General features: G+C 49.8%; 1 protein-coding gene across 1 annotated transcript; it reads left to right on the top strand.

Annotated features, from left to right (window-relative positions):
• Positions 1–399: 399 nt before the first annotated feature.
• CDCP2 (CUB domain containing protein 2) lies at positions 400–21170 on the top strand. Its single transcript, XM_055349603.2, has 7 exons — positions 400–462; positions 586–714; positions 8731–9078; positions 12107–12442; positions 13435–13788; positions 17056–17234; positions 20568–21170. Exons 2-7 carry the CDS (start codon positions 636–638, stop codon positions 20892–20894), a joined length of 1623 nt encoding a protein of 540 aa, XP_055205578.1. The 5' UTR covers positions 400–462; positions 586–635; the 3' UTR covers positions 20895–21170.
• The last annotated feature ends 985 nt before the right edge of the window (positions 21171–22155 follow it).

Raw genomic sequence — 22155 nt, forward strand, 5'->3', positions numbered from 1 at the left:
AAAAAGACTTTTCCCTCATCAACTGTCCACAGTAACCTCCTTCCCTCCTCTGAGCTAAATCCGCATGTCTGAAGGAAGTTGTCCTGCGTGTCCCACTAAATACAGGCTCCTTTCAGCTCCCTCAGGGGTGGGGATGGGAAGAACCTGTAGCGAGCACCTACTCTGTGCTTTAGCAAGTGCGATCTCCTTTCATTTTCACAACAGCCCCTGGGTCGGAGCTGAACAGCCCCACTGGATGGATGAGAAGAGCCAGACCAGGGGAGTTAAATGACTTGTCCAAGGTGACCTGGCAAGTTACAGGCTGAACTGGGATTGATCCCATATCTACCCGGCCCCAAAAGTTATGCCCTTTCTCCTCCACTCACTTTTCTTCCAGGCCTGAGTTGCTTCCCTTCCTGATAGTGTGGTCGGTGCAGATCTCAGAACGTGTAAACCTGGTGACACCAGATCCGTCACTTTACAGTGAGTGAAGGAAGTACCCGGGGATCGGCTTACTAATTCTAGGGGCCAGTGAATTATTCATGCCACCATTAACTTGGAGGCCCTTTCAGCCTCACCTCTCTTTCCCTTGCTCCGGACCCTCAGATCCTGGCCTACCTGAGCTCGGCAGACCTGTGGGGGCCCCTGGTGAGGAGATGCTGGCAGAGTGGGGGGCTTGCCTGCTGCTGGCAGTGGCACTGCTGGGCCCAGGGTTCCAGGCCCAAGCCATGGAAGGTAGGCACTCTTGGGACAGACATGAACTGAGAGGGGAAGGAGGTGGGCAGGCAACAGCCAGGGGCTCAAGAAGTTTCTACATGGGAAGCCAGAAAGCAGGAGGTCCTTTTAGGGGACGTGGCTGAGTTGAGAATGTGTTTGTTCCTGAGATGGGGGGAGACAGTATTGAGTGCCTGCCGTGTGTTGCATGTTTCACCTGTAGGTTGCATTTAATCTGCACAACAAACTTCAAGGTGGATGTTAGTCCCCCATTTTCCAGATGAAGAAACTGAGGACTAGAGATATTAAGTAACCTGTCCAAGGCTACATGGTCACCAAGGTTGAAAGGAATGGCTCCAAAAACTATTAAAGGTTTATTGCTAAAGAGTCTTTTTTTTTTTTTTTTTTTTTTGAGACAGTCTTGCCCTGTCGCCCAGGCTGGAGTGCAGTGGCCCTATCTCAGCTCACTGCAACCTCCACCTCCCGGGTTCAAACAATTCTCCTGTCTCAGCCTCTCAAGTAGCTGGGATTACAGGCATGTGCCACCACCACCAGCTAATTTTTGTATTTTTAGTAGAGATGGGGTTTCACCATGTTGGTCATGCTGGTCTTGAACTCCTAACCTCAGATGATCCACCTGCCTCAGCCTCCCAAAGTGCTGGGATTACAGGCATGAGCCACCGCACCCGGCCTATTGCTGAAGAGTCTTTATTCTCCTCCCGAGACCCTGCTGTCCATCCCACTGCCAAGCAAGTGAAATCAAAGTTCCTTCTTATGGTATTCAGTGCCCTCTGAGTGTGGGCTCCAACTTCCATATCGTATTGAGCCCCAGTTTCCTGCATCCCTTGGGCATCCCATGCTCTGGCAGGGGAATCACAACCCCTTCTGCTTCACCCTCAGGGATCTTAAGCCCTGCTGTCCCCTCTGTCTGGAAAGTCTTTTTTCCCTTTTTCCACCTGAGAACATCTGGCTCACCCTTCAAGCTCAGATCAAATACCACTCCCTCCATCGGCCTTCCACATCCTCCATCAACCTCACATGCGCCTTCACTGGGGCTCCTGGAACCCTCTGCCTGCACTGTGGTCCCCAGTGGCTTTGTGCTGCTCTGGCCTTCCAAGCATTGTTTACCTGTCTGTGAAGCCGGGGTGATATCATTTCACCCTTCTGCAAGGCTCAAGTGGGGCTCAGGGAGGAATTGTACCTTGCCAGTCACCCAGTCACTGGCAGAGATGGGATGGGCACCCAAGCGTCTCAACCCATGCCTGGGTGGTGGGAGGAGGTAGCTTTTCTTATTTTCTGGCCACTGGGGCTTAAGGGGCCTTGGGGTAACCCTGGACATCAGTGTGCCTGGCTGAGTCCTAGTGGACAAGGCCTCTGCTTATGCTGATGACTGGAGCCACCTGGGCTGTAGGAATTCCACTCTGATGCTCTGGCGCCTTTCCCTGCCCTGTGGGTAGGGCTGGGAGAAGGACAATAACAGGCATTGGACAGAATATCTACTTGTCCTTTTGCCATAAAGGCATGGATTAGATGCCATTCCTGCCCTGTCCCGCCCCAAGAGCCAGGCAGAGAGCTGATAATGTGCATCTGTGCGGCCCTCACACAGCCTTTAGCTCATCAGTGCTCACAGTCACCCGGCAAGGGAGGCACCACTATCCCCATGTCACGGCTCACAGAGGCTAAGTGCACGTGCGTCTGGGCCTTTGTCTATGCCATTCCCTCCCTGAAAATCTTCCCCAACTGAAGAAACCTTCTCATTCTTCCTAGACAAACTCAAATATCACCCCCTCTGGGAATCTTGCCCCTCCTTGATACTGCTGGCCCCAGCAAGATCGGCTTTCCTCTCCCCGGACCCCAGAGTCCCTTTGTGGCCACAGTGCAATCACGCTGTGTGTTTTGTCTCATTTGCCTGACTCCCCCTGCCCCACTCCATGGTGAGCTTCCCACGGAGGGGCCCATTTTGAATCAGCACAGGCCTGGTACAGAGCACATGTTTAGCGAGTGTGTCTTCTCTTATAGGGATTTGGTTAAGTGTATTCTTCAGGATGCTTTTTGTTGTGACAGAAACTCAACCTGGATGAGTTTAAGCAAAAAGAAGAATACATTGGCTCTGTAACCAGGGAGGCAGGAGGTAGCCGAGCTGGGCTCAGAGATGCCACAGCCAGAGCCTCTGGGCTCCAGGGCTACTTCCACTTCTCACATGGCCCTTCCAGTTCCCAGAGGGGATTTTTCCTTAAGCCCTGAGCATAAATAATAAGAATTTTTTTTTTTTTGAAATGGAGTCTCACTCTGTCTCACCCAGGCTGGAGTGCAGTGGCGCAATCTCGGCTCAGTGCCGCCTCTGCCTCCTGGGTTCAAGCAATTCTCCTGTCTCAGCCTCCTGAGTAGCTGGTATTACAGACTTCCGCCAACATGTCTGGCCAATTTTTGTATTTTTAGTAGAGACAGGGCTTCACCATGTTGGCTGGGCTGGTCTCGAACTCCTGACCTCAGGTAATCCACCCACCTTGGCCTCCCAAAGTGCTGGGATTACAGGCCTGAACCACCACGCCTGGCCATTAATAATTTTTTAAAAAATTTAAAAGAGTCAGACACCGACCAAATGCAATGTATGGACCTTGTTCCACCCCCAGGGCTCCCCCTCCCAGTCAAGGGACCAGAAAGGAAAGAACCCCTATCTGGGCATTCTGAGCAGAACTCTGGCCTAGCCTGGAGCACATGCCCACCCTGCGGGCCAGTCACTGTGGTGGTGGTGGGAGCCCCAAGACTCCCCAGCTAGAGTCAGACATCCATCCCTGGGGCAAGGAAGAGGAGGCAGGGTTACCACATGGAGGCAAGGAGGGGAGCAGTGTCTAAAAGAGGGGGCTATTGTTGCAAGAGGTGAAGGAAGTGGTATTGGGCAGACCCAAAGCAATAGATGTTCACTACAACAAGTGACTTCCCTTTCCCGGGCTCAGTTTTCTGATCTGTAAAATGGGTCAGTAGCATCTGCCCTGCCTAGTTCATGGGGCTGTTGTGAGGATTATATAAGATCATTCACTCACTCATTCATTCAGCAAATATACACTAAGCACCAGCTTTGTGCCAGGTACTGCTCCAGGTGCTTGCAATACGGTAGGGAGAGGGACAGAAATCCTTGCTCTCACAGAGAGCAGGATACTGAACCAAATCAATAAGTAAAATAAATAGCATGTTAGATCGTGACGAATTCTATGGAGAAGCATATAGCACTAAAGGGAGAGAAGGAGCATGGGCTGGGGAGAGGTTTTCAGGTGTAAATCAGGTGGTTAGGGAAGGCCTCGCTGAGAAGGTGACCAGGGATGTGCTGGCTATTTTGTTGACTTTTAATTATGAAAAATTTCAAACACACGCAAAGCACAGAAAATCATACAATGAATCCCTATGTCCCCATCAATCATCTTCAATAATTATCAACGTTCTGCCTTTCTTGTTTCTTTTATCCCACCCCAGCACATTCTGGGAGGTGTGGAGAAATCTAAAGCCTATCTCAGATGCCATATTATTTCACCCACAAATATGTCAGAATATATCTCTAACAGAGAAGCACATAAAACTGTATATAACCTCAATACCTTTATCATGGTATAATAAGTCCTTAATTTAAAAAAATTTTTTTAGAGACAAGGTCTCTCTCTGTCACCCAGGCTGGAGTACAGTGCTGTGGTCATAGCTCACTGCAGCCTCGAACTCCTGGGCTCAAGTGGTCCTCCTGCCTCAGCCTCTTGAGAAGCTGGGACCACAGGAGCACTCCATCACTCCTGGCTTCATTCCTTAATTTATGTGCTAACTCAATTCATGTTCAGTTTTCCCCAACTATTGACCAAATATATATATATATATTTATTATATATATTATATATATATATAAATATATATATTTTTACAATTCATTTGTTCAAATCAGAATCCAAACAAGGTCCATACATTGCATTTGGTTGATATTTGACTTTTATATTTTTTATAAAATTATTATTATTTGCAGAGACAGGGTCTCACTATGTTGCTCAGGCTGGTCTCAAACTCCTGGCCTCAGGTGATCCTTCTGCCTCAACCTCCCAAAGTGCTGGGATTACAGGTGTGAGCCATGGCACCCGGCCTTGACTCTTTTAATACGACAGTTGTGCCTCCTTCCCCCCTTTATCATTTGTTGTTGAAGCCCCAGCGTCATTTATCTTATAGAACTTCCCACATTCTGGACTTGCCAAATATGTCCTCATGGAATTACTTAAAATGTTCCTCTAGCTTCCATATTTACTCTAACTGTAGACAGATCCAGAGACTTCCTGAGATTCATATTTCTTCATTTTTTTTTTTTAAGAAGAGATTTACTGGCCGTGTTTCACTTGACACTTGTCTACATCAGTGGGTTCAGGGTTTGTTAGCCTGGTCTATTTGTTACAAAGTTCTCCAAATTAACTTTTTCAGTTTTTTTTTTTTCACTGTCAAATAGTCAGCTGAAGCGAATTTCTTTTTTCTTTTTTTTTTTTTTTTTAGAGGTTGGGGTCTTGCTATGCCTAGGCTGGTCTTGAAATACTGGGTTCAAGTGATCCTCCTGCCTCAGCCTCCCAAAGTGCTGAGGACACCCGGCTATATATTTTTAATTACAAAAATTTTTATTTGCCTGGCTTATTTGACCAGTAAAAAAAATTCAAACATTTAGCAAAGTTGAAAGAATTTTACAGAGAATGCCTGTATAACCAAATCATCTGTTTTACCTCTCATCAACTTTTTACTCAGTGATTAGAACAGGGTTTGATAATGTTGTCTGGATCCATTATTTCATTAAGGCTTGGAAAATATGATTTCCTTGTTTAAATTTTTTTTTTTTAATTTTGAGACAGGGTCTTTCTCTGTTGCCCAGGCTGGAGTGCAGTGGTTCCACCACGGCTCACTGTAGCCTTGACCTCCCAGGCTCAAGTAATCCTCCTGCCCCAGCCTCCCAAACAGCTGGGACCACCAACATGCACCACCATGCCCGGCTAATTTTTAAATTTTTTTTGTAGAGATGGGGGTCTTACTATGTTGCCCAGGCTGGTCTCAAACTCCGGGACTCAAGTGATCCTCCTGCCTTGCCCTCCCAAATTGCTGGGATTATAGGTCTGAGCCATCACGGCCAGCCAAAATTATGTTTTCTTAGTGTTGTTATTCTTTCTGAAGTCTTCTATAAATAAGTTTTCCCGGCCGAGCACGGTGGCTCACGCCTGTAATCCCAGCACTTTGAGATGCCCAGGCGGGTGGATCAACTGAGGTCAGGAGTTCGAGACCAGCCTGGCCAATATAGTGAAACCCTGTCTGTACTAAAAATACAAAAATTAGCTGGGCATAGTGGCAGTCACCTGTAATCTAGCTACTCGGGAGGCTGAGGCAGGAGAATTGCTGGAACCCAGGAGGTGGAGGTTGCAGTGAGCTAAGATTGCACCATTGCACTCCAGCCTGGGCCGACAATAAGTTTTCCCTCACCATCTATTTAGTTGTCCAGAAATACAGTCCATATAGGAAAGGCCAAGTAGATGTTAAATTTCTATTATCAATTTCCTTAAAAAAATTGATAAATGAGTTAGTGCCTAGCAACCTCTAAAATAAACCAATGAGTTTCATTTCAATTTCTTTTGAGTTGCATTGTGAATTCTTGTTTTTATATATGTGATATGTTTCAATCCACTGCAAGCATTACTCTCTTTTGATGCTCGAATTGTACCTTCTTTAGCCAGTGGAAGCCATTTCAAGTAGGTTTCTGTGTCTTTTTTTTTTTTTTTGAGATGGAGTCTTGCTCTGTCACCCAGGCTGGAGTGCAGTGGCACAATCTCAGCTCACTGCAAACTCTACCTGCTAGGTTCAAGGGATTCTCATGTCTCAGCCTCCTGAGAAGCTGGGATTACAGGCATGCACCACCACACCCAGCTAATTTTTGTATTTTTAGTAGAGACAGGGTTTCGCCATGTTGCCCAGGCTGGTCTCGAACTGGTGAGCTCAAACGATCCGCCCACTGGGATTACAGGCATGAGCCACTGCGCCCGGCCAGGTTTCTGTGTCTTTTGACACAATCTCAGCAGTCTTTGATAGCTTCTTTGCTGTTTGGCATAGCAAGATAACCAAGTATATTTTGTGTATTTCCTGTATTAAACCTGGTACCAGACATTGCTCTAAAGAGCCTTGTTCATCTTAGTTGAACATAAGAATCCTAATCGAAAGCCTAGAGGTGTAAAATGCTACTGGATTCTAGGCCTTCTTGGTAAACAGAACTAGGAAATAAATTTTTAAAACATAAAAATAGTCAAGTTCACACTGATACTTTCAATTCAAATTAAGGATCACAAGAGTTTTACTTACTATTTTAAATTTATATCTATCAGGCTGGGCGCGGTGGCTCATGCCTATAATCCCAGCACTTCGGGAGGCCAAGGCAGGTGGATAACTTGAGGTCAGGAGTTCGAGACCAGCCTGCCCAAAATGGTGAAACCCTGTCTCTACTAAAAATACAAAAATTAGCTGGGTGTGGGGGCGGACACCTGTAACTCCAGCTACTTGGGAGGCTGAGGCATGAGAATCGCTTGAACCTGGAAGGCAGAGGTTGCAGTGAGCTGAGATAGTGCCACTGCACTCCAGCCTGGGCTACAGAGCCAGACTCCACCTAAAAAAAAAAAAAATTATACTTACCACTCTTACACTGAAAATATTGGTTTCTATTGACATTAACTTACTTATTTGCTCTATTCTAATATATAATAATTGCAAAATGATATTGAATATTATTACTAATAGTAAGTTTACTGAATATACTTTAAGATGTTGTTGTGGTTCATTTTGTCCTTGAGATATATCCCACTAGGACTGTGTGGTCAAAATACTGCCTTTCAAAGTCATTTGAAATCATTTTTCCTCATGCGACTATGTCTCCAAGTTGGTAAGATTCAGTTTATTTGTTTCAGTTTGGGATATTTAGGGGTTACTTAACTTTTTTTTGATCTCTTAAAATTATATAAAGTACTTTATATGCTTACACAGTGAAAATTATGAAACAGGGCACATTTAAGGAGATCCAGCCATCATGCCTGCTTCCTCCCCTCTTTTTACTACTTCCCCTGACAGAGAATTATTCTTATTAGTTTCCTTCCATTGTTTTCTTTTGTCAAACACAAGCAAATCTGCACATATAAAAATGTACTTTTAACATCGTAGTAGACTGTGCACATTTTCACTTGGGGAGGTTATTATTATTATTAATTTCAAAATAGTGTTTTAATAATTAACTTAAATTCCCTACTGCTTAATGTTTTAACTAAAATTCTCGGGCCCTGCCTGACACTTCCTGTCTCCTTTCCTGGCTTGCTTTTTCTCCATAGCTTCTCACTGTGTCATAAACTATATATATATTTCTTTTATTTTTTATTTATTTATTTTTTTGAGACAGAGTCTCACTCTGTTGCCCAGGCTGGAGTGCAGCGGCATGATCTTGGCTCACTGCAACCTCCGCCTCCCAGGTGCAAGCGATTCTCCTGCCTCAGCCTCCCAGGTAGCTGGGACTACAGGCGCGCACCACCACGCCTGGCTAATTTTTGTATTTTTAGTAGAGATGGGATTTCACTATATTGGCCAGGCTGGTCTCAAACTCCTGACCTTGTGATCTGCCCACTTCTGCCTCCCAAAGTGCTGGGATTACAGGCATGAGCCACTGCACCTGGCCCCATAAACTCTATATTTTACCTGCTATGTTTATTGTCTGTCTTCCCTGCCAGAATGTAGGTTCCATGAGGGTAGAGGTTTTGTCTGTTTTGTTTCTGCTGTGACCCCAGCACCTAGAACAATGTCTAGCACTCAAACAGTATTTGTGGAATGAATACCAGCATGCTTGGTCAGCATCTGAAGATTAAGTAGATGCATGAGCAAATAAACACATGGCCTTGTGTTCCCTCATCCCATCCCCAGAACCCAGCTTTGTAGCTGGGCCCACTGCCCTTACCACATGTACCCAAGACCCCAGCACGGAGTCTCAGCCATACTTCTCTCTTGCCCCAGGTGTCAAATGTGGGGGTGTGCTCTCAGCACCTTCTGGAAACTTCTCCAGCCCCAACTTCCCTAGACTGTACCCCTACAACACAGAGTGCAGCTGGCTGATCGTGGTGGCCGAGGGATCCTCGGTGCTGCTCACCTTCCATGCCTTTGACCTAGAGTACCACGACACCTGCAGCTTCGACTTTCTGGAGATCTACAATGGGGCCTCACCAGACAAGGGCAACCTGCTGGGGAGGTTCTGCGGCAAGGTGCCCCCGCCGCCCTTCACCTCCTCCTGGCATGTCATGTCTGTCATCTTCCACTCGGACAAGCATGTGGCCAGCCATGGCTTTTCTGCGGGCTACCAGAAAGGTCAACGGGGGGCCTTAGGGACCTGTTGCAGTGGCTCACACCTGTAATCCTGGTGCTTTGGCAAGCCAAAGTGGGAGGATTACTTGATCCCAGGAGTTCAAGGGGGGATTTGGCAGTGGAGGAGCTGGCCCTGGGGTGGAGATGGGAAGATAGCAGCAGGGCTCAGGTGAGACCTACAGGGTCTCAGCATCTTGGCACGTAGGCTGCTCTGTAACCTGCAGGACCCAGCTCTCATGCATAGTTTATAAGGCAAAAGCAGCCTCCTCACCATTCATGACCATGCTTGTAGCTGGGGTTCCCACCTTCATGGCAATGCTCCCCATGCCGCCTCCGTTTCTCCTGGAGTCCTCAGAGGGTCGCACTGTGCTCAGGAATGAGGCTCTCACGCTCTACTACCCTTGTCATTCTTGTCCTGTGTCATGGCATAAGGCCACAGGAGGGGACACCACTGCTGTTGGGGCCTTCTGCAGCATCCCACCACTTCACAGCTTGGGAATCCTTGCCTGAGTTCCCACACGAGGGTGTGGGTGGAGCTAGTGGCTGTTATATCATGTGTCCCTAACCCCTCTTTCCTTCAACCAGGCTTGACACCTGCCTCTCAGTCTAGTGAGGGGAGAGGAGGCCTTGTTCTTCTTGCCTTTCTCTTTGACTCACTCATCCTTGTCTCCAGGTTCTGTGCAAAGGCTCAAATCTCCTGCTTCCTCCCAATGCCAGAACCAAAGACCTCACTGATGTTAACTCAAACAGTAGACACCCACAGAGGCTACTGGTTCCCAGGGTCCGCCAACAGCAATCCTGGGGGACTCAGGTGGGACCCCAGTCACTGCTGCATTTGGAAGGATAGAATTGTAGAATGCCACAACACAAGAACCATAGGCTGATCTAATCATAGTTTTGGAATTTTAGACCCTTAGATTTGTGGAATGTTAGGATATCAAAGTCTTAATACCATCAGCCACATTTCCTAACATTTTTAAAAACAGGAATACCTTTATGTCAAATGGAACCTTATGTTAATCCCCTATTTTTTTTTAAAAAAGATAAAGGCAATAAAAAATAAAGGCAATGTTTTAGTGGTATGCATTTATTCTGTAAGTTCTTTTTTGTTTGTTTGTTTGTTTTGAGATGGAGTTTTGCTCTGTCATCCAGGCTGGAGTGCAGTGGCGCAATCTTGGCTCACTGCAACCTCTACCTCTAGGGTTCAAGCCATTCTCCTGCCTCAGCCTCCCAAGTAGCTGGGATTACAGGCGCGCGCCACCCACCATGCTTGGCTAATTTTTGTATTTTTGGTAGAGACGGGATTTTGCCATGTTGGCCAGGCTGGTCTCAAACTCCTGACCTCAAGTGATCCACCCGCCTCGGCCTCCCAAAGTGCTGGGATTACAGGCGTGAGCCACCATGCCCAGCCTGTAAATTCATATTTTAACTTCTTATAAGTCAGTCATTAAAAACACAAGTAAATATTGATGGCCTCCAGTGAGTTAAATTTTTACATGTAGAATATTTAAATTTTAATATCTTGTTAAAGATATTAAAGTCTGTGGGTGCTATCTTTTCATTACATTAAAAGAGAGCTTGAAATACAGCATAAGAATGAAATTTGCACCAGGTGCCAGCAGGTGCTCCAGGGGGCTGCTGGGGAGCCCCAGGGCACAGTTGGGAAGTCTCCGCGAAGGTTGTTAGTGTTGGAACGGATCTCACAGGCTATCTAAACCTGCCCTCTCATTTCACAAAATCTGAGTCCCTGAGGGGGTCTTCCTAAAGTTACATGGCTGGGCCAGCACTGGGAAAAGACGCCAAGTCCTTAGACGCCCCATCCAGAGCCCTGGTCACATAGCCGTGCCATAGGGCAAGATGCTGGAGTCTCAGGAAACACATCCCACATATGTCCTCCCTGCTGGTGACCTCCAGCAAGTCACGGCATTCACCCACACTTGCCGTGTAGTTGTACTGGCCAAGCTGGCTTCCTGAGAGTTTCCAGCAGCATATTTTCAGACTGTGCTCAAGTCTGAGCCCAGCTGATCAAGCTGGTTCAGTCTTATGATTTCTAATGTTCCAATGAGGCTCAGAGAGGCTGGGTTACTTCCCCAGAGTCACACAGCTAATAAGAGGCAGAGATGGGAGACTACTTGTCTTCAGATGTCAAACCAAGCTCTACTTCATCAGGTCCTCTCTCTAAGTCTTGGTTTCCTCATCTGTTAGGGAGGTTTGATCACATTCCTGAGCTCAGGCACCTCAGCCTCTGTGCCCCACTGGCCTCGTAGGAGTGGACAGTGAAGGTCACAAGGGTCAAGTGCACAGGATCCATAGTTAGTCTTCCTGGGTTCAAATCCCACTTTCCCAGTTACCAGTCAGGTGACCTCCTCTCAGGGCCCTGACCACGTTCCCTGGGCCCTGCCACTTTGATGTGCTTCTGCCAACCTCCACAGTTCTTTGCTGGAGGGCTTTTTTCTGAAGTCTCAGTAGGGCACTCCCAGCCCACAGCAGCCCTCTGCCTGCACTCTGGGGAGTTGGCATATAAATGCCACAGCTCCCTTGCTCCTAGATTGACAGAACTCTGAAGTATGTGCTTTACCCCCTCCCCAGAGTTCCTCTCCAGGTCAGCAGCTGACTTGAACACACCTCCCCTTCTCTGTCCTCTCCCTCCCTCCCCACCTGGGGGCCCCTGGATCTCCCAAGTAAACTCCTTGCACTCAAATCCTTATCTCAAGGTCTGCCTGGGTGAACTCAAACTCAAGTAAGCTACTGAACTTGTCTTTGCCTCCCTTTTCTTAATTATAAAATCAGAGAAACTATAGCACAGTCCTTGGGCAGCTACTCTGAGGATTTGAACAGGCAGCATAGGTGCCAAGTGCTAGGCCTGAGCACGTGCTACACTTGCTACTTGGGTAGCAGGTGCTTGTTGGATGGTAATGAGGCCCTAATGAGATACCTGTGGGGGCAGCATGTTGGAGTGTCTTGTTCCCAAGGGAGGAAATTGGGAGCCACAAGGAGAAAGAAAGGTCAGCTCAAGTGGGCTCCCTTGCAGATGTGTGTGGCGGCGTCCTGACTGGCCTGTCAGGGGTCCTCACCAGTCCTGAGTACCCCAACAACTACCCGAACAGCATGGAGTGCCACTGGGTGATCCGGGCCCCCGGCCCTGCCCACGTCAAGCTGGTGTTCGTGGACTTCCAGGTGGAGGGCAATGAAGAGTGCACCTATGACTACGTGGCTGTGCTTGGGGGGCCTGGCCCCACACGTGGGCACCACTACTGTGGCAGCACCAGACCCCCCACCCTCGTGTCTCTGGGCCACGAACTGCAGGTGGTCTTCAAGTCCGACTTCAACATCGGAGGCCGTGGCTTCAAGGCCTACTACTTCTCAGGTAGGAGGGGCTGGCGCTCCACCCTGAATCCTTCTGTGCCTACTGGGCTCCTGTCTCCCCATTACACTTGCAGGGGTCACACCTTTCTGCCCCCCAGCAGCCTTGGGCTTTCTGCACTCTCTCTGCCTGGAATGCTCTAGCATACCCTTGGCTGATGCCAAGACATAAGCATGTCACCTCTGCGAAGACTTACTGTTTTACCAGAATTAATCCCTTTTTCAACTCCTTATGTAAGTTTTTTACACTATGATCTAACATTTGTCACTTCTGTATGTGGTTTGCATGTCAATCTCCCCTGTCTGACTGAGTCCCTTATGGGCTTATCTTTGCACCTGGCACATAGTAGGTACTCAATATTCATACAAATGAATGGATGAAGTCGTGGGAACTTTACAGTCTAGTTAGAGAGATTATAACGAAACAGACAGTGCAAGCCATTATGATCTGTGCTATCCATCAGTAAGAATCATGGATGACTTCGTGGAGAAGAGAATTGAGCAGTACCCTGAAGGAGTTAGACGGAAGCAGAAGGGAAGGGCGTTCCAAGCAGGAGGAACAGCATGTGCAAAGGCCTGGAGGGCAGAGAGTGTTTGGTATTTTCATAGTACATACCAAATGGGGCAGTGAGAAAAGGGGAAAGGCCAGGCGTGAACCACATCATCTGTCAAGCCAGGGAGTTCAGAGGTAACTCTGAGGACAGGTATTGTGTATTATTATTGAATTCCTAACAGGGCCTACACCTGTGAAGGGAACTGTCAACTGGAATGCAAGTCCCAGCTTTCAGCTAGTTGCAGTTTAAAACAAGCTTTGGGATCAAGCATCCCAACTTTCAGATAGTTGGGATCAATTGTCTGGTGTGCTAGCCATGGTGTCCACAACCTGCTGGTGGTTTTTGGACCACTGTGGCACCTGCTGCCTAAGCTGTAACTGCAGAGGGTGACTTCTCCTCTCCCCTCACTGTTGCTCCTTCCACCTCCCCATCCCCCACCCAGGAGAATGCCAGGAGGTATACATGGCCATGCGGGGCAACTTCTCCAGCCCACAGTACCCCAGCTCCTACCCCAACAACATCCGCTGCCACTGGACCATCCGCCTGCCCCCGGGCTACCAGGTCAAGGTGTTCTTCCTGGACCTGGACCTGGAGGAGCCCAACAGCCTGACCAAGACCTGTGACTTTGACCATCTGGCGGCCTTCGATGGGGCCAGCGAGGAGGCACCCCTGCTGGGGAATTGGTGTGGACACCACCTGCCACCACCCGTCACCTCAAGCCACAACCAGCTTCTGCTTCTGCTGCACACAGACCGCAGCACCACCCGCAGGGGCTTCTCCGTGGCCTACATCGGAGGTCAGCTGGGCTGTGGGAGTGGGTCCACTGAGGGCGAAGGGGAGGCTTTGCAGCCTCAGTCTTTGCAGTCTCCTTCCTCCATCCCACCAGTTTTTCCTGCCCCCCCCCCCCCCCCCCCGCCATGAATGGTCTTCTCCAGCTCCTTCTCCGTTGGCTACACCCTTGCCCACTCTCGGGACCCCTGAGACTGGACGGCACGGCTCCCGCTTGTTTCCACTATTGCAGAGCCTCCTTCCCCAGCTCCTAACTTCATGAGTCCTCACCCCTCCCCATCTGGTTCCTTCCCCCTGGGCCCCTGGCCCCTCTTGTGTTGTTATTGGTCCCCTGTATCCAGGGGAAATAGACAAAATATGGTAATATTGTTTATGGCAAAAAAATTGGTATAACTGTGGGGATGTCTACCAGCCCTGCTTGTATCATTCAGAACTACTCATTGAAAACATGGTGCTTGTTTTTCCTCACTCAACAGGAAGCCTGGAGCTAGGCAGCTGCTGCATTGGCCCAGGGGCTCTCAACACTGTTCCAAGTGTTATCTCTGGGACTCTCTGAGCCTCACAGCTGCAAGATGGCTGCCATAGCTCCAGGCATCGCATCCATGTTCAAGACTGGAGGGGACAGGGGAAGTGCCAGCTGCAAATGGCTCTTTATCAAGAAAGCAAAAGCATCTCTAGAACCTCTCATAAGACTTTTACAAAATGTCCCATCAGTTTGAACTCAGTCAGATGGCCATGCCTGGCTGCAGAGGAAGCTGGGAAGCTGGTATTTGGCTTTCTCAGGCTCCATATTATTGTTTAGATTTGTCAACCAAGAGGGTCCACCATTGCTCCCCTCCTCCCACCCTTCCTTGTCTATGGGCCCAGAAATATCTGCACTCTGTACCTACTGTGCCCTCTTCCTGGCCAAGCAAAGCTCCTCGTTGTGCAGGTATAGCAACAGAGGTGCTGAGAGGGAAAAGACTTCATTGTGACCACATGGGCAGTCAGTGGCACAGCCAGGATTAGAACTTACTCTCCTGCCTTCTTCTTGTTTGTTTGAGAGGGGCACGAGGGAGGGGAGTCCAGAGCTAAGCTCAGAGAGACCAGGGTCACATCCAAATGCTGCCATTTACTGATCATCCAAGAGGGCTCATCTGTAAAAGAGGTTGATGAAGGCCCTAGACAGGTGGTCATGAAGGCCAAATGAAGTAACAAGGTCACAATGCCTGGATCCAAGGACAGCTTTCCTTCAGGAAGGTGTCTCAGGCCTGTTCAGCATTCAAAAGATCTTTCCTTGCTCCATATGCAAGGGGAGTTGGGGCCAGGAATGGAGGAGATGGTGATCTGCAGCAAGCTTGCGGCACAGCTGTGGACTTGGGCAGGCCAGCCCCTTCGGGCCTCAGTGGGCTCCACATGCAAGCTGGGGTGGGAGAGCTGTGGCTCTGTTAGCACAGCCCTGGAGAGCCCAGCTCCATTGGCTATGCCTCCACTAGCTGGCATGGCCCCATGTCTCTGTGGGCCTCAGTTTCTCCACCTGTAAGATGAGGATATTGACGGAAAGATCTTTAAAGTTCCTTTTGCCTCTGATAGTCTTATTTCCAGAACTCTCCCAGGCCCTCTCCCAGCCCTGTGTGATTTAGGACAAGCCCCTTCTGCAGAGAAGGAGAGAAAGTTAGGGGGGGTTCTTATCCCAGCTCCTGTTCCAGGGGCTTTGGGGCAGGAGTGCCCACTCCCCACTCCACCTCACCTCCCTCCCCCTCAGATCCCTGTGGGGGCCCAGGGGCAGACAAGGGCACTCACACTGGGCGAGGCTCCAGATGTGGCCCAGGGGCAGACAAGGGCACTCACACTGGGCGAGGCTCCAGATGTGGCCCAGGCTGCAGGAGGCCTCCCCACTGGGAGGGCAGCCACAGTGCCAGCTGGGGGTGACACACAGTTCAGCACCACCGAGATCATCGTGGGAGACGGCTGGCCCATAAATCCCCGACTGCCCAGACACCAGAGGCTGAAATATGTCTGAGGCATTTCCCGGAGAGGGGTTGAGAGTTCCAGGCCTCTGCCTGCCAGCTCTCTTTCCTTTTCCTCCCACCAGGCAGCTGCCTTCATTTCCCCTATCCTCACCCCTGCCCCCGCATGCATGCACATACACACACACACACACACAAACATGCTCGCCCAAAGCAGACATTTTGAGTCATGTGCACACTGTCCTGGCCAGGAGGGCTGCAGGAGCCTGCTGAATAGGGCGAACAGACCACGAACTCTGAAATCCTGTCGACCCGGTTGGCCACTGCAAACAACTTCATCTCTCAGAGCATCCATTTCCAAACCTGTAAAATGAGTTTAGTCACATCCACCTCCTGGGGTCATTGTAGGGAGGGAAAGTGAGGCTTCCCTCACCACCCTTTTTAAAACTGAAGCTCCACTTTGGGAGGCCGAGGCGGGCGGATCACGAGGTCAGGAGATCGAGACCATCCTGGCTAACACAGTGAAACCCCGTCTCTACTAAAAAATACAAAAAATTAGCCGGGCGTGGTGGCGGGCGCCTGTAGTCCCAGCTACGCGGGAGGCTGAGGCAGGAGAATGGCGTGAACCCGGGAGGCGGAGCTTGCAGTGAGCCGAGATCGCGCCACTGCACTCCAGCCTGGGCGACAGAGCGAGACTCCGTCTCAAAAAAAAAAAACTGAAGCTCTCCTTCCTCATTCCTCCCCAATTCCGATTCGCTCTACTCTCCCGCTGTTTCTTCTTTGCTAGATTTTCCTTTGGGGCACGCTGACACGTGGGTGTATTTTACATTTATTGCCCCCTCCCCCATCTAGAATGTAAGCTCCACAAGGCAAGAATTTCAGCTGTGTTTTTTCCTCATTTTTGTATTTGTGGTGCTGAGAATAGGACCTGAACATAGCAGGCCATCAATATATTTGTTAAATAATTGAATGAATTGCCTGGCACATGGCCAAGTGATTAGCAGATGAATTTTTATGATTATGAAGAACATTCATTCATTCACTCAGCATTCACTGGGCCTGCCAAGCTCTGTGCTGGGCCCAGAGGACGCTGAGAGGATCAAACTTGGTGCCTTCCCTGAGGAGCTCACAGTCTGATGGAGGTGAACAGAGTAACCCGTCTAAGATATCCCACACTGTGCCCTGTAGGATTCCGTAAGAGCTTTTCCTACTCTGGGCCTCAGTTTCCCCATCCACCACCCTTTGTGGGAGGGTAGGGGGTGTTGGGGAGGTGAGGGTCAGACCGCCTGACCCTAAGGCTTCCAGCTCCTCCCTCCGATTCCCAGTGGTGCCCATGAACGTGAGCTGCTCCCGCACGGACTTCCAGATCCTGATCTCCACGCAGGCGCTGGCCCCGCTGGAGCGGACCAAGGTCTACCTGGGCAGCCGGAGCTGTGCCGCCCAGGAGGTCGGCGGCAACTTCAGGATCCAGGCCCGCTTTGATACCTGTGGCACTGAGTCTCAGGTAGGGGCTGGGGGAAGGGGCAGTCACAAGGGAGGGACTCTGACCCTGCTGAAAGGCACCTCACATTCCTGAAAATTCAGCTTCTCCTGGCTCTGGGGGCCACACAGGCCTGGATGCAGAGCTAACCCCTTCTTGGCTTTACTTACCTCAGTCAATTTGCTTAGGGTAAATGTAGCAAAGAACTCCAATAGGAGAGACAGAGGAGAGGGGGTCCCTCCGGTTCCCAGCTCTCTTCCTTTTCTCTTCCCGCCTCTCTTTCCTAACCCCAGCTGCTGCTGCTTAACCCCACAGCAACCTAAAGATGCTACCGGTCACTCCTGCTACAGGGTCCCTGCTGGCTGAGCTGCCAGCAGTTATTCTTTGCTGTTCCTCCCCTTTCCCTTCAGTGCTCCCCAAGGACCCTGAAGACCTCACCCCTTTAGTATGCAGAGCTGTGTGGGAGCCCTGCTTCTCCCACCCATCCCCAACCTGGTGATCCAAATCCATTCCTGGGCTCCACAGCACAAAAGGCCCTTTCAAGGCACAGGATTCCCTCCCTCAAAAGGCTGTGAGGCTTACAAGTCCATTTTCCCTACTATCCTTGTATTTTGGAGGCCGTGAACCCAGACTTAGGGCCCTCAGAGAGTCACTGGACAGTGGCTCAAGCACCCTGGATATTTGTATGCTTAGGGACAGGTCAGGAAGTGGGGTATGGAGAAAAGGAACAGTGGCCTCTGTTGGAAAGACTCTCCGGCCTTGAAATCCAGGGGCTTTGCAGTCTGACTTAGCAGAAATCATGTGCTTTCCAGCAAACCCTCCCCCGCCTCCCAACATTAGCCACATGTATGCCTCTGGCCCCTCCAGGCCACCCTCTGCCTGCCCCAGCCTCCTGGCAACCACCATCCTTTTGACCTGAGAAGAGAAGGAGGGTAGGGGGCCAGTCCTGGCTGCCGAGGTATTCTGCCCTCCCCCTATTCCATGCCCTAAGTCTCCCAGAGCTTTTGTCTGGGACAGAACCACATTCCATAAAGTCATGGAATGATGGAGACAAAGAATCCGAGAAGCAGGGACTCAGGAAATCCTAGAACCAACGACTCATAGACACTCACTGTCTCATAGTCACAGAACCACCACCAGAACTCAGATCCACAGAACCATGAAATCTTGGGGTCAGTATCTTGGAAACATAAAATCAGAAAACCTTAGATTCATGGATTATTAGTGTAACCCTTGTAAATAAATCCTAGACCCTCAAAGGATCAGTCTTTGCATAGAGTTGCTTTGGAAGATACGCAGCTCAAACAGCTGACGGCAATAAAAAGTAATGCCAATCTTTATGTGCAACTCTTTAAAAACATTAGAGACTTGACTCCCTCCACAGCCATCAACAACCCATGTTGTGTGGCTTTTCTTTCTTTGTCAAGTCTGTCACTCATCAAACCCCCCTAAAGCTTCCCCCCACCCCCATTCTCTGATTTTTCCCTCCCTTCCTTATTATGTAGATTTACTTTAGCCTTTCACTGGGTCCCCTTCCACTCTCAGGAGTCTTTCTTTCCCCAGTGTCCTGATTCTATATCCCAAAAATCCAGGGCACAAGTTCTCAGATGGGAGCAGGAGCTCCTCTGGGGACATGGAATCAGAGCCTTTTGGAAGCCCAAAGTTGGAATAGACACATAAAGTCACCTAGTCCATAAAACTGATTTGTGACCAGCCTGGTCAACATGATGAAACCTCATCTCTACTAAAAATACAACAATTAGCTGGGCATGGCGGTGAACTCCTGTAATCCCAGCTACTCAGGAGGCTGACGCATGAGAATCGCTTGAACCCGGGAGGCAGAGGTTGCAGTGAGCCAAGATCGTGCCACTACACTCCAGCCTGGGCAACAGAGCAAGACTCTGTCTCAAAAAAAAAAAAAAAAAAAAACAAAAAACAAAACACACGAGAACCCTCCTGATTTGTGACACCTGTTCAACCCTTCCCCAAAAGGGTCACCCAGTCTGGTGTTGGGGACTTCCTACTATTCACGGCTGCTGTGACTCTGCTAGGCAGCTTTGATTTTTAGAAGCGTCCTCTCAGGAGTGCTACTTGCTAGATGGGGCCAGTTAGGAAACCCTGAAGAAGGCAGTGGCTGCTGCAGATTGGGCGTGGTTGGGAGAGTAGTTCTGCATCACTGCTGACCACACCAGACTGCCCATCACAATGCTGCCCTCCAGCCTGGGCCTGCAGGCCCATTGTCTCAGGGCCACTCGACTCCTTCATCTGAGGTGGGGAGGGCAGCAGGGTGCCAGGCCCCCACATCTTGTTCCTGGATGGCTCTTCCCAACACTAGGCTGCTGTCCCTGGGGTGGCCAGGGACTCAACGGCAGGATATCTACTGCAGATATCATCGGGAGAAAAGGCTGCAGGGGGAAGCCATACGGCACCGGGGACAAAGCTCCTAAGGTGGAGGCAGGAGACTTGGCTTCTCTAGCTCTGGGCAAGTCATCGCCCTTCCAGGCCTCAGTAGTCATGTCTGTAAATTTGCCAAGGATGGGGGATTGGAGTCGATGCTTTGAAAAGCCCCCTTTGGTTCTATATTCTTTTGTTTGAGTGAGGTGTGATGGCCAAGAGCACAGTTAAGAGTTGGGCAGATCTGAGTGAGAATATGGGCTCTGTCACTTGTATGCTGTGTGACCTCAGGCAAGGGATTTAACCTCAGGGCCTTAGTTTCCTCCTCTGTAACATGGGTTTTTTTTGTTTTGTTTTGTTTTGAGATGGAGTCTCGCTCTGTCCCACAGGCTGGAGTGCAGTGGCTCAATCTCAGCTCACTGCAAGCTGCATCTCCCGGGTTCATGCCATTCTCATGCCTCAGCCTCCTGAGTAGCTGGGACTACAGGCGCCTGCCATCACGCCTGGCTAATTTTTTGTATTTTTAGTAGAGATGGGGTTTCACGGTGTTAGTCAGGATGGTCTCGATCTCCTGACCTCATGATCCGCCTGCCTTGGCCTCCCACAGTGCTGGGATTACAGGCGTGAGCCACCGCACCCGGCCACATGGGGGTTTTAGTGGTACCAATAAGAGAACATTGTTGTGAGAATTAGATAAGATACTTAAAATATAGAGCCTGGACCATGGTAAATGGCCCCAGAACATTAGCCAGAGAAACACTGGCACCAAATCTGATATCGTCCTTCCAGACAGCTTACCTTCACGGCACCCCTTTTACAGATGGGATCACTGAGGCTCAGAGTTAGGACTAGAACACAGGCTCCTCGGGCTCTGCCCCCCTGGTACTGAGAACCCCACATATATAGGGAAACAAGGTCAGCCCAAGCTCCTTCAGGTGTGATGAGTACCCTGTGACCCCACAGAGAAGAAACAACACTTCAGTGATTGTCAGCGTGCTGTACATCGACTTCTCGGCCGCGGGGCGGGAGGACATCCATGAGTACGAGGTCCGCTGTGAGCCACGGCGCAAGGAGGCTTCTGTCCACCTGCTGTCTGGCTCTCACTGGCTGGGGCCCTATGCTGCCACTGCGGAGCACCTTCAGGAAGCACCACCCGTGGATGAGGCGGAGGCACTGGAGGGCCCAGTGAGCATGGTGGCCCGGGATACCAGTGACATCGTCTTCCTGGGCCTTTGCATCCTGGCTGGAATCCTCATGGTTATTGCCATCGTGGTCTTGATGCTGCTTTGAATAGACAGCATAGGGACCTGGCATCTGACATGCCTGGGAGGCAGCTTAGGGACCCATAACAGGGGTGGGATGGGGACTTGCTGACTTGATGACCATTGGCAGGTCATATCCCTCTCTGAGCCTCCATTTCCTAGGGACAGTCATTCTGCCCTGCTATCTCACAGGGCTGGCATGAGGCTCAGAGGCGGGCAGAGATGGATAAGAGCTTTGTAATCTGTAGCATGCTGTGTATGTATATGCAATTGCTGTTATTAATTTTAAAGATATTCTGCTGTAGAAAAGAACTCTCCCACGTGTGTTACTTGTCAGTTTGGATAGTTGTGGTCACTGGTGGCAGAGTGTAGATAAAACTGACTCATTCTATAACTTATATGGGTGCTTTACCAACTCAGGGTACAAACAAAGGCACCACTAATTTTCCTTCCTCCCTCCCTCCCTCCTTCTTTTCTTCCTTTCTTCCTTCCTTCCTTTCTCTCTCTTTCTTTTCTTTTCTTTTCTTTTCCTTCGAGACAGAGTCCTGCTCTATTGCCCAGGCTGGAGTGCAATGGCACAATGTTGGCTCACTGCAATCTCTGCCTCCCGGGTTCAAGCAATTCTCCTACCTCAGCCTCCCGAGCAGCTGGGATTACAGGCACCTGCCACCACACCTGGCTAATTTTTGTAGTTTTAGTAGAGATGTGGTTTCACCATGTTGGCCAGGCTGGTCTCGAATTCCTGATCTCAGGTGATCCACCCGCCTCGGCCTCCCAAAGTGCTGGGATTACAGGTGTGAGCCACTGCACCCAGCCTTATTTTTCCAATTAATTGCTCATCTTAGACCTTCATTAGCAGGAAGCTAATGAAGTATCCATCCAGGGGCCTTCACCATCCTGAATTGACCCAGGAACCCTGGGAACTTTGTCTAAAGCAAGCTGTCTCTGCCTCCAAACTCCAGGAATAGAGAAAGGGAGCCGAAGTCCCATCCAGTGCCCTCACTTCAGCCCCTGCCGCATGGTGTCAGTGTTGAAGGCTGGACCTGCACATCTTGGCAGACGCTTGTCCGTGGAGGTGGCGATGCCCTGCTGGGTCACAGCCCCATATAAACCGCGGCAGGCCACACACTGTGCTCAGTCGTGAGATTGGAGCTGAAGGCTGGTGTCTCTCTTTCATGTTGGAGTTTTTCCTTAAATGTCTGTGATCCTTGACAAAAGCTGATTGAAGTCCCACACGTCTCTGTCCTTGCCCCTGATGCCAAGCTCAGATCACCAGCCCATCTTTGCCC

This window comes from Gorilla gorilla, chromosome 1 (assembly GCF_029281585.2).
Source record: "Gorilla gorilla gorilla isolate KB3781 chromosome 1, NHGRI_mGorGor1-v2.1_pri, whole genome shotgun sequence".
NCBI lineage: Eukaryota > Metazoa > Chordata > Mammalia > Primates > Hominidae > Gorilla > Gorilla gorilla.

What these genes read in the sequence shown, in the direction of transcription:
- CDCP2 (XM_055349603.2), top strand. Translation starts at nt 636, where the DNA reads ATGCTGGCAGAGTGGGGGGCTTGCCTGCTGCTGGCAGTGGCACTGCTG. An exon ending in CCAGGCCCAAGCCATGGAAG is followed by an intron (nt 715 to 8,730) that starts GTAGGCACTCTT and finishes CTCTTGCCCCAG; the next exon opens with GTGTCAAATGTGGGGGTGTG. An exon ending in CCTGTGGCACTGAGTCTCAG is followed by an intron (nt 17,235 to 20,567) that starts GTAGGGGCTGGG and finishes GTGACCCCACAG; the next exon opens with AGAAGAAACAACACTTCAGT.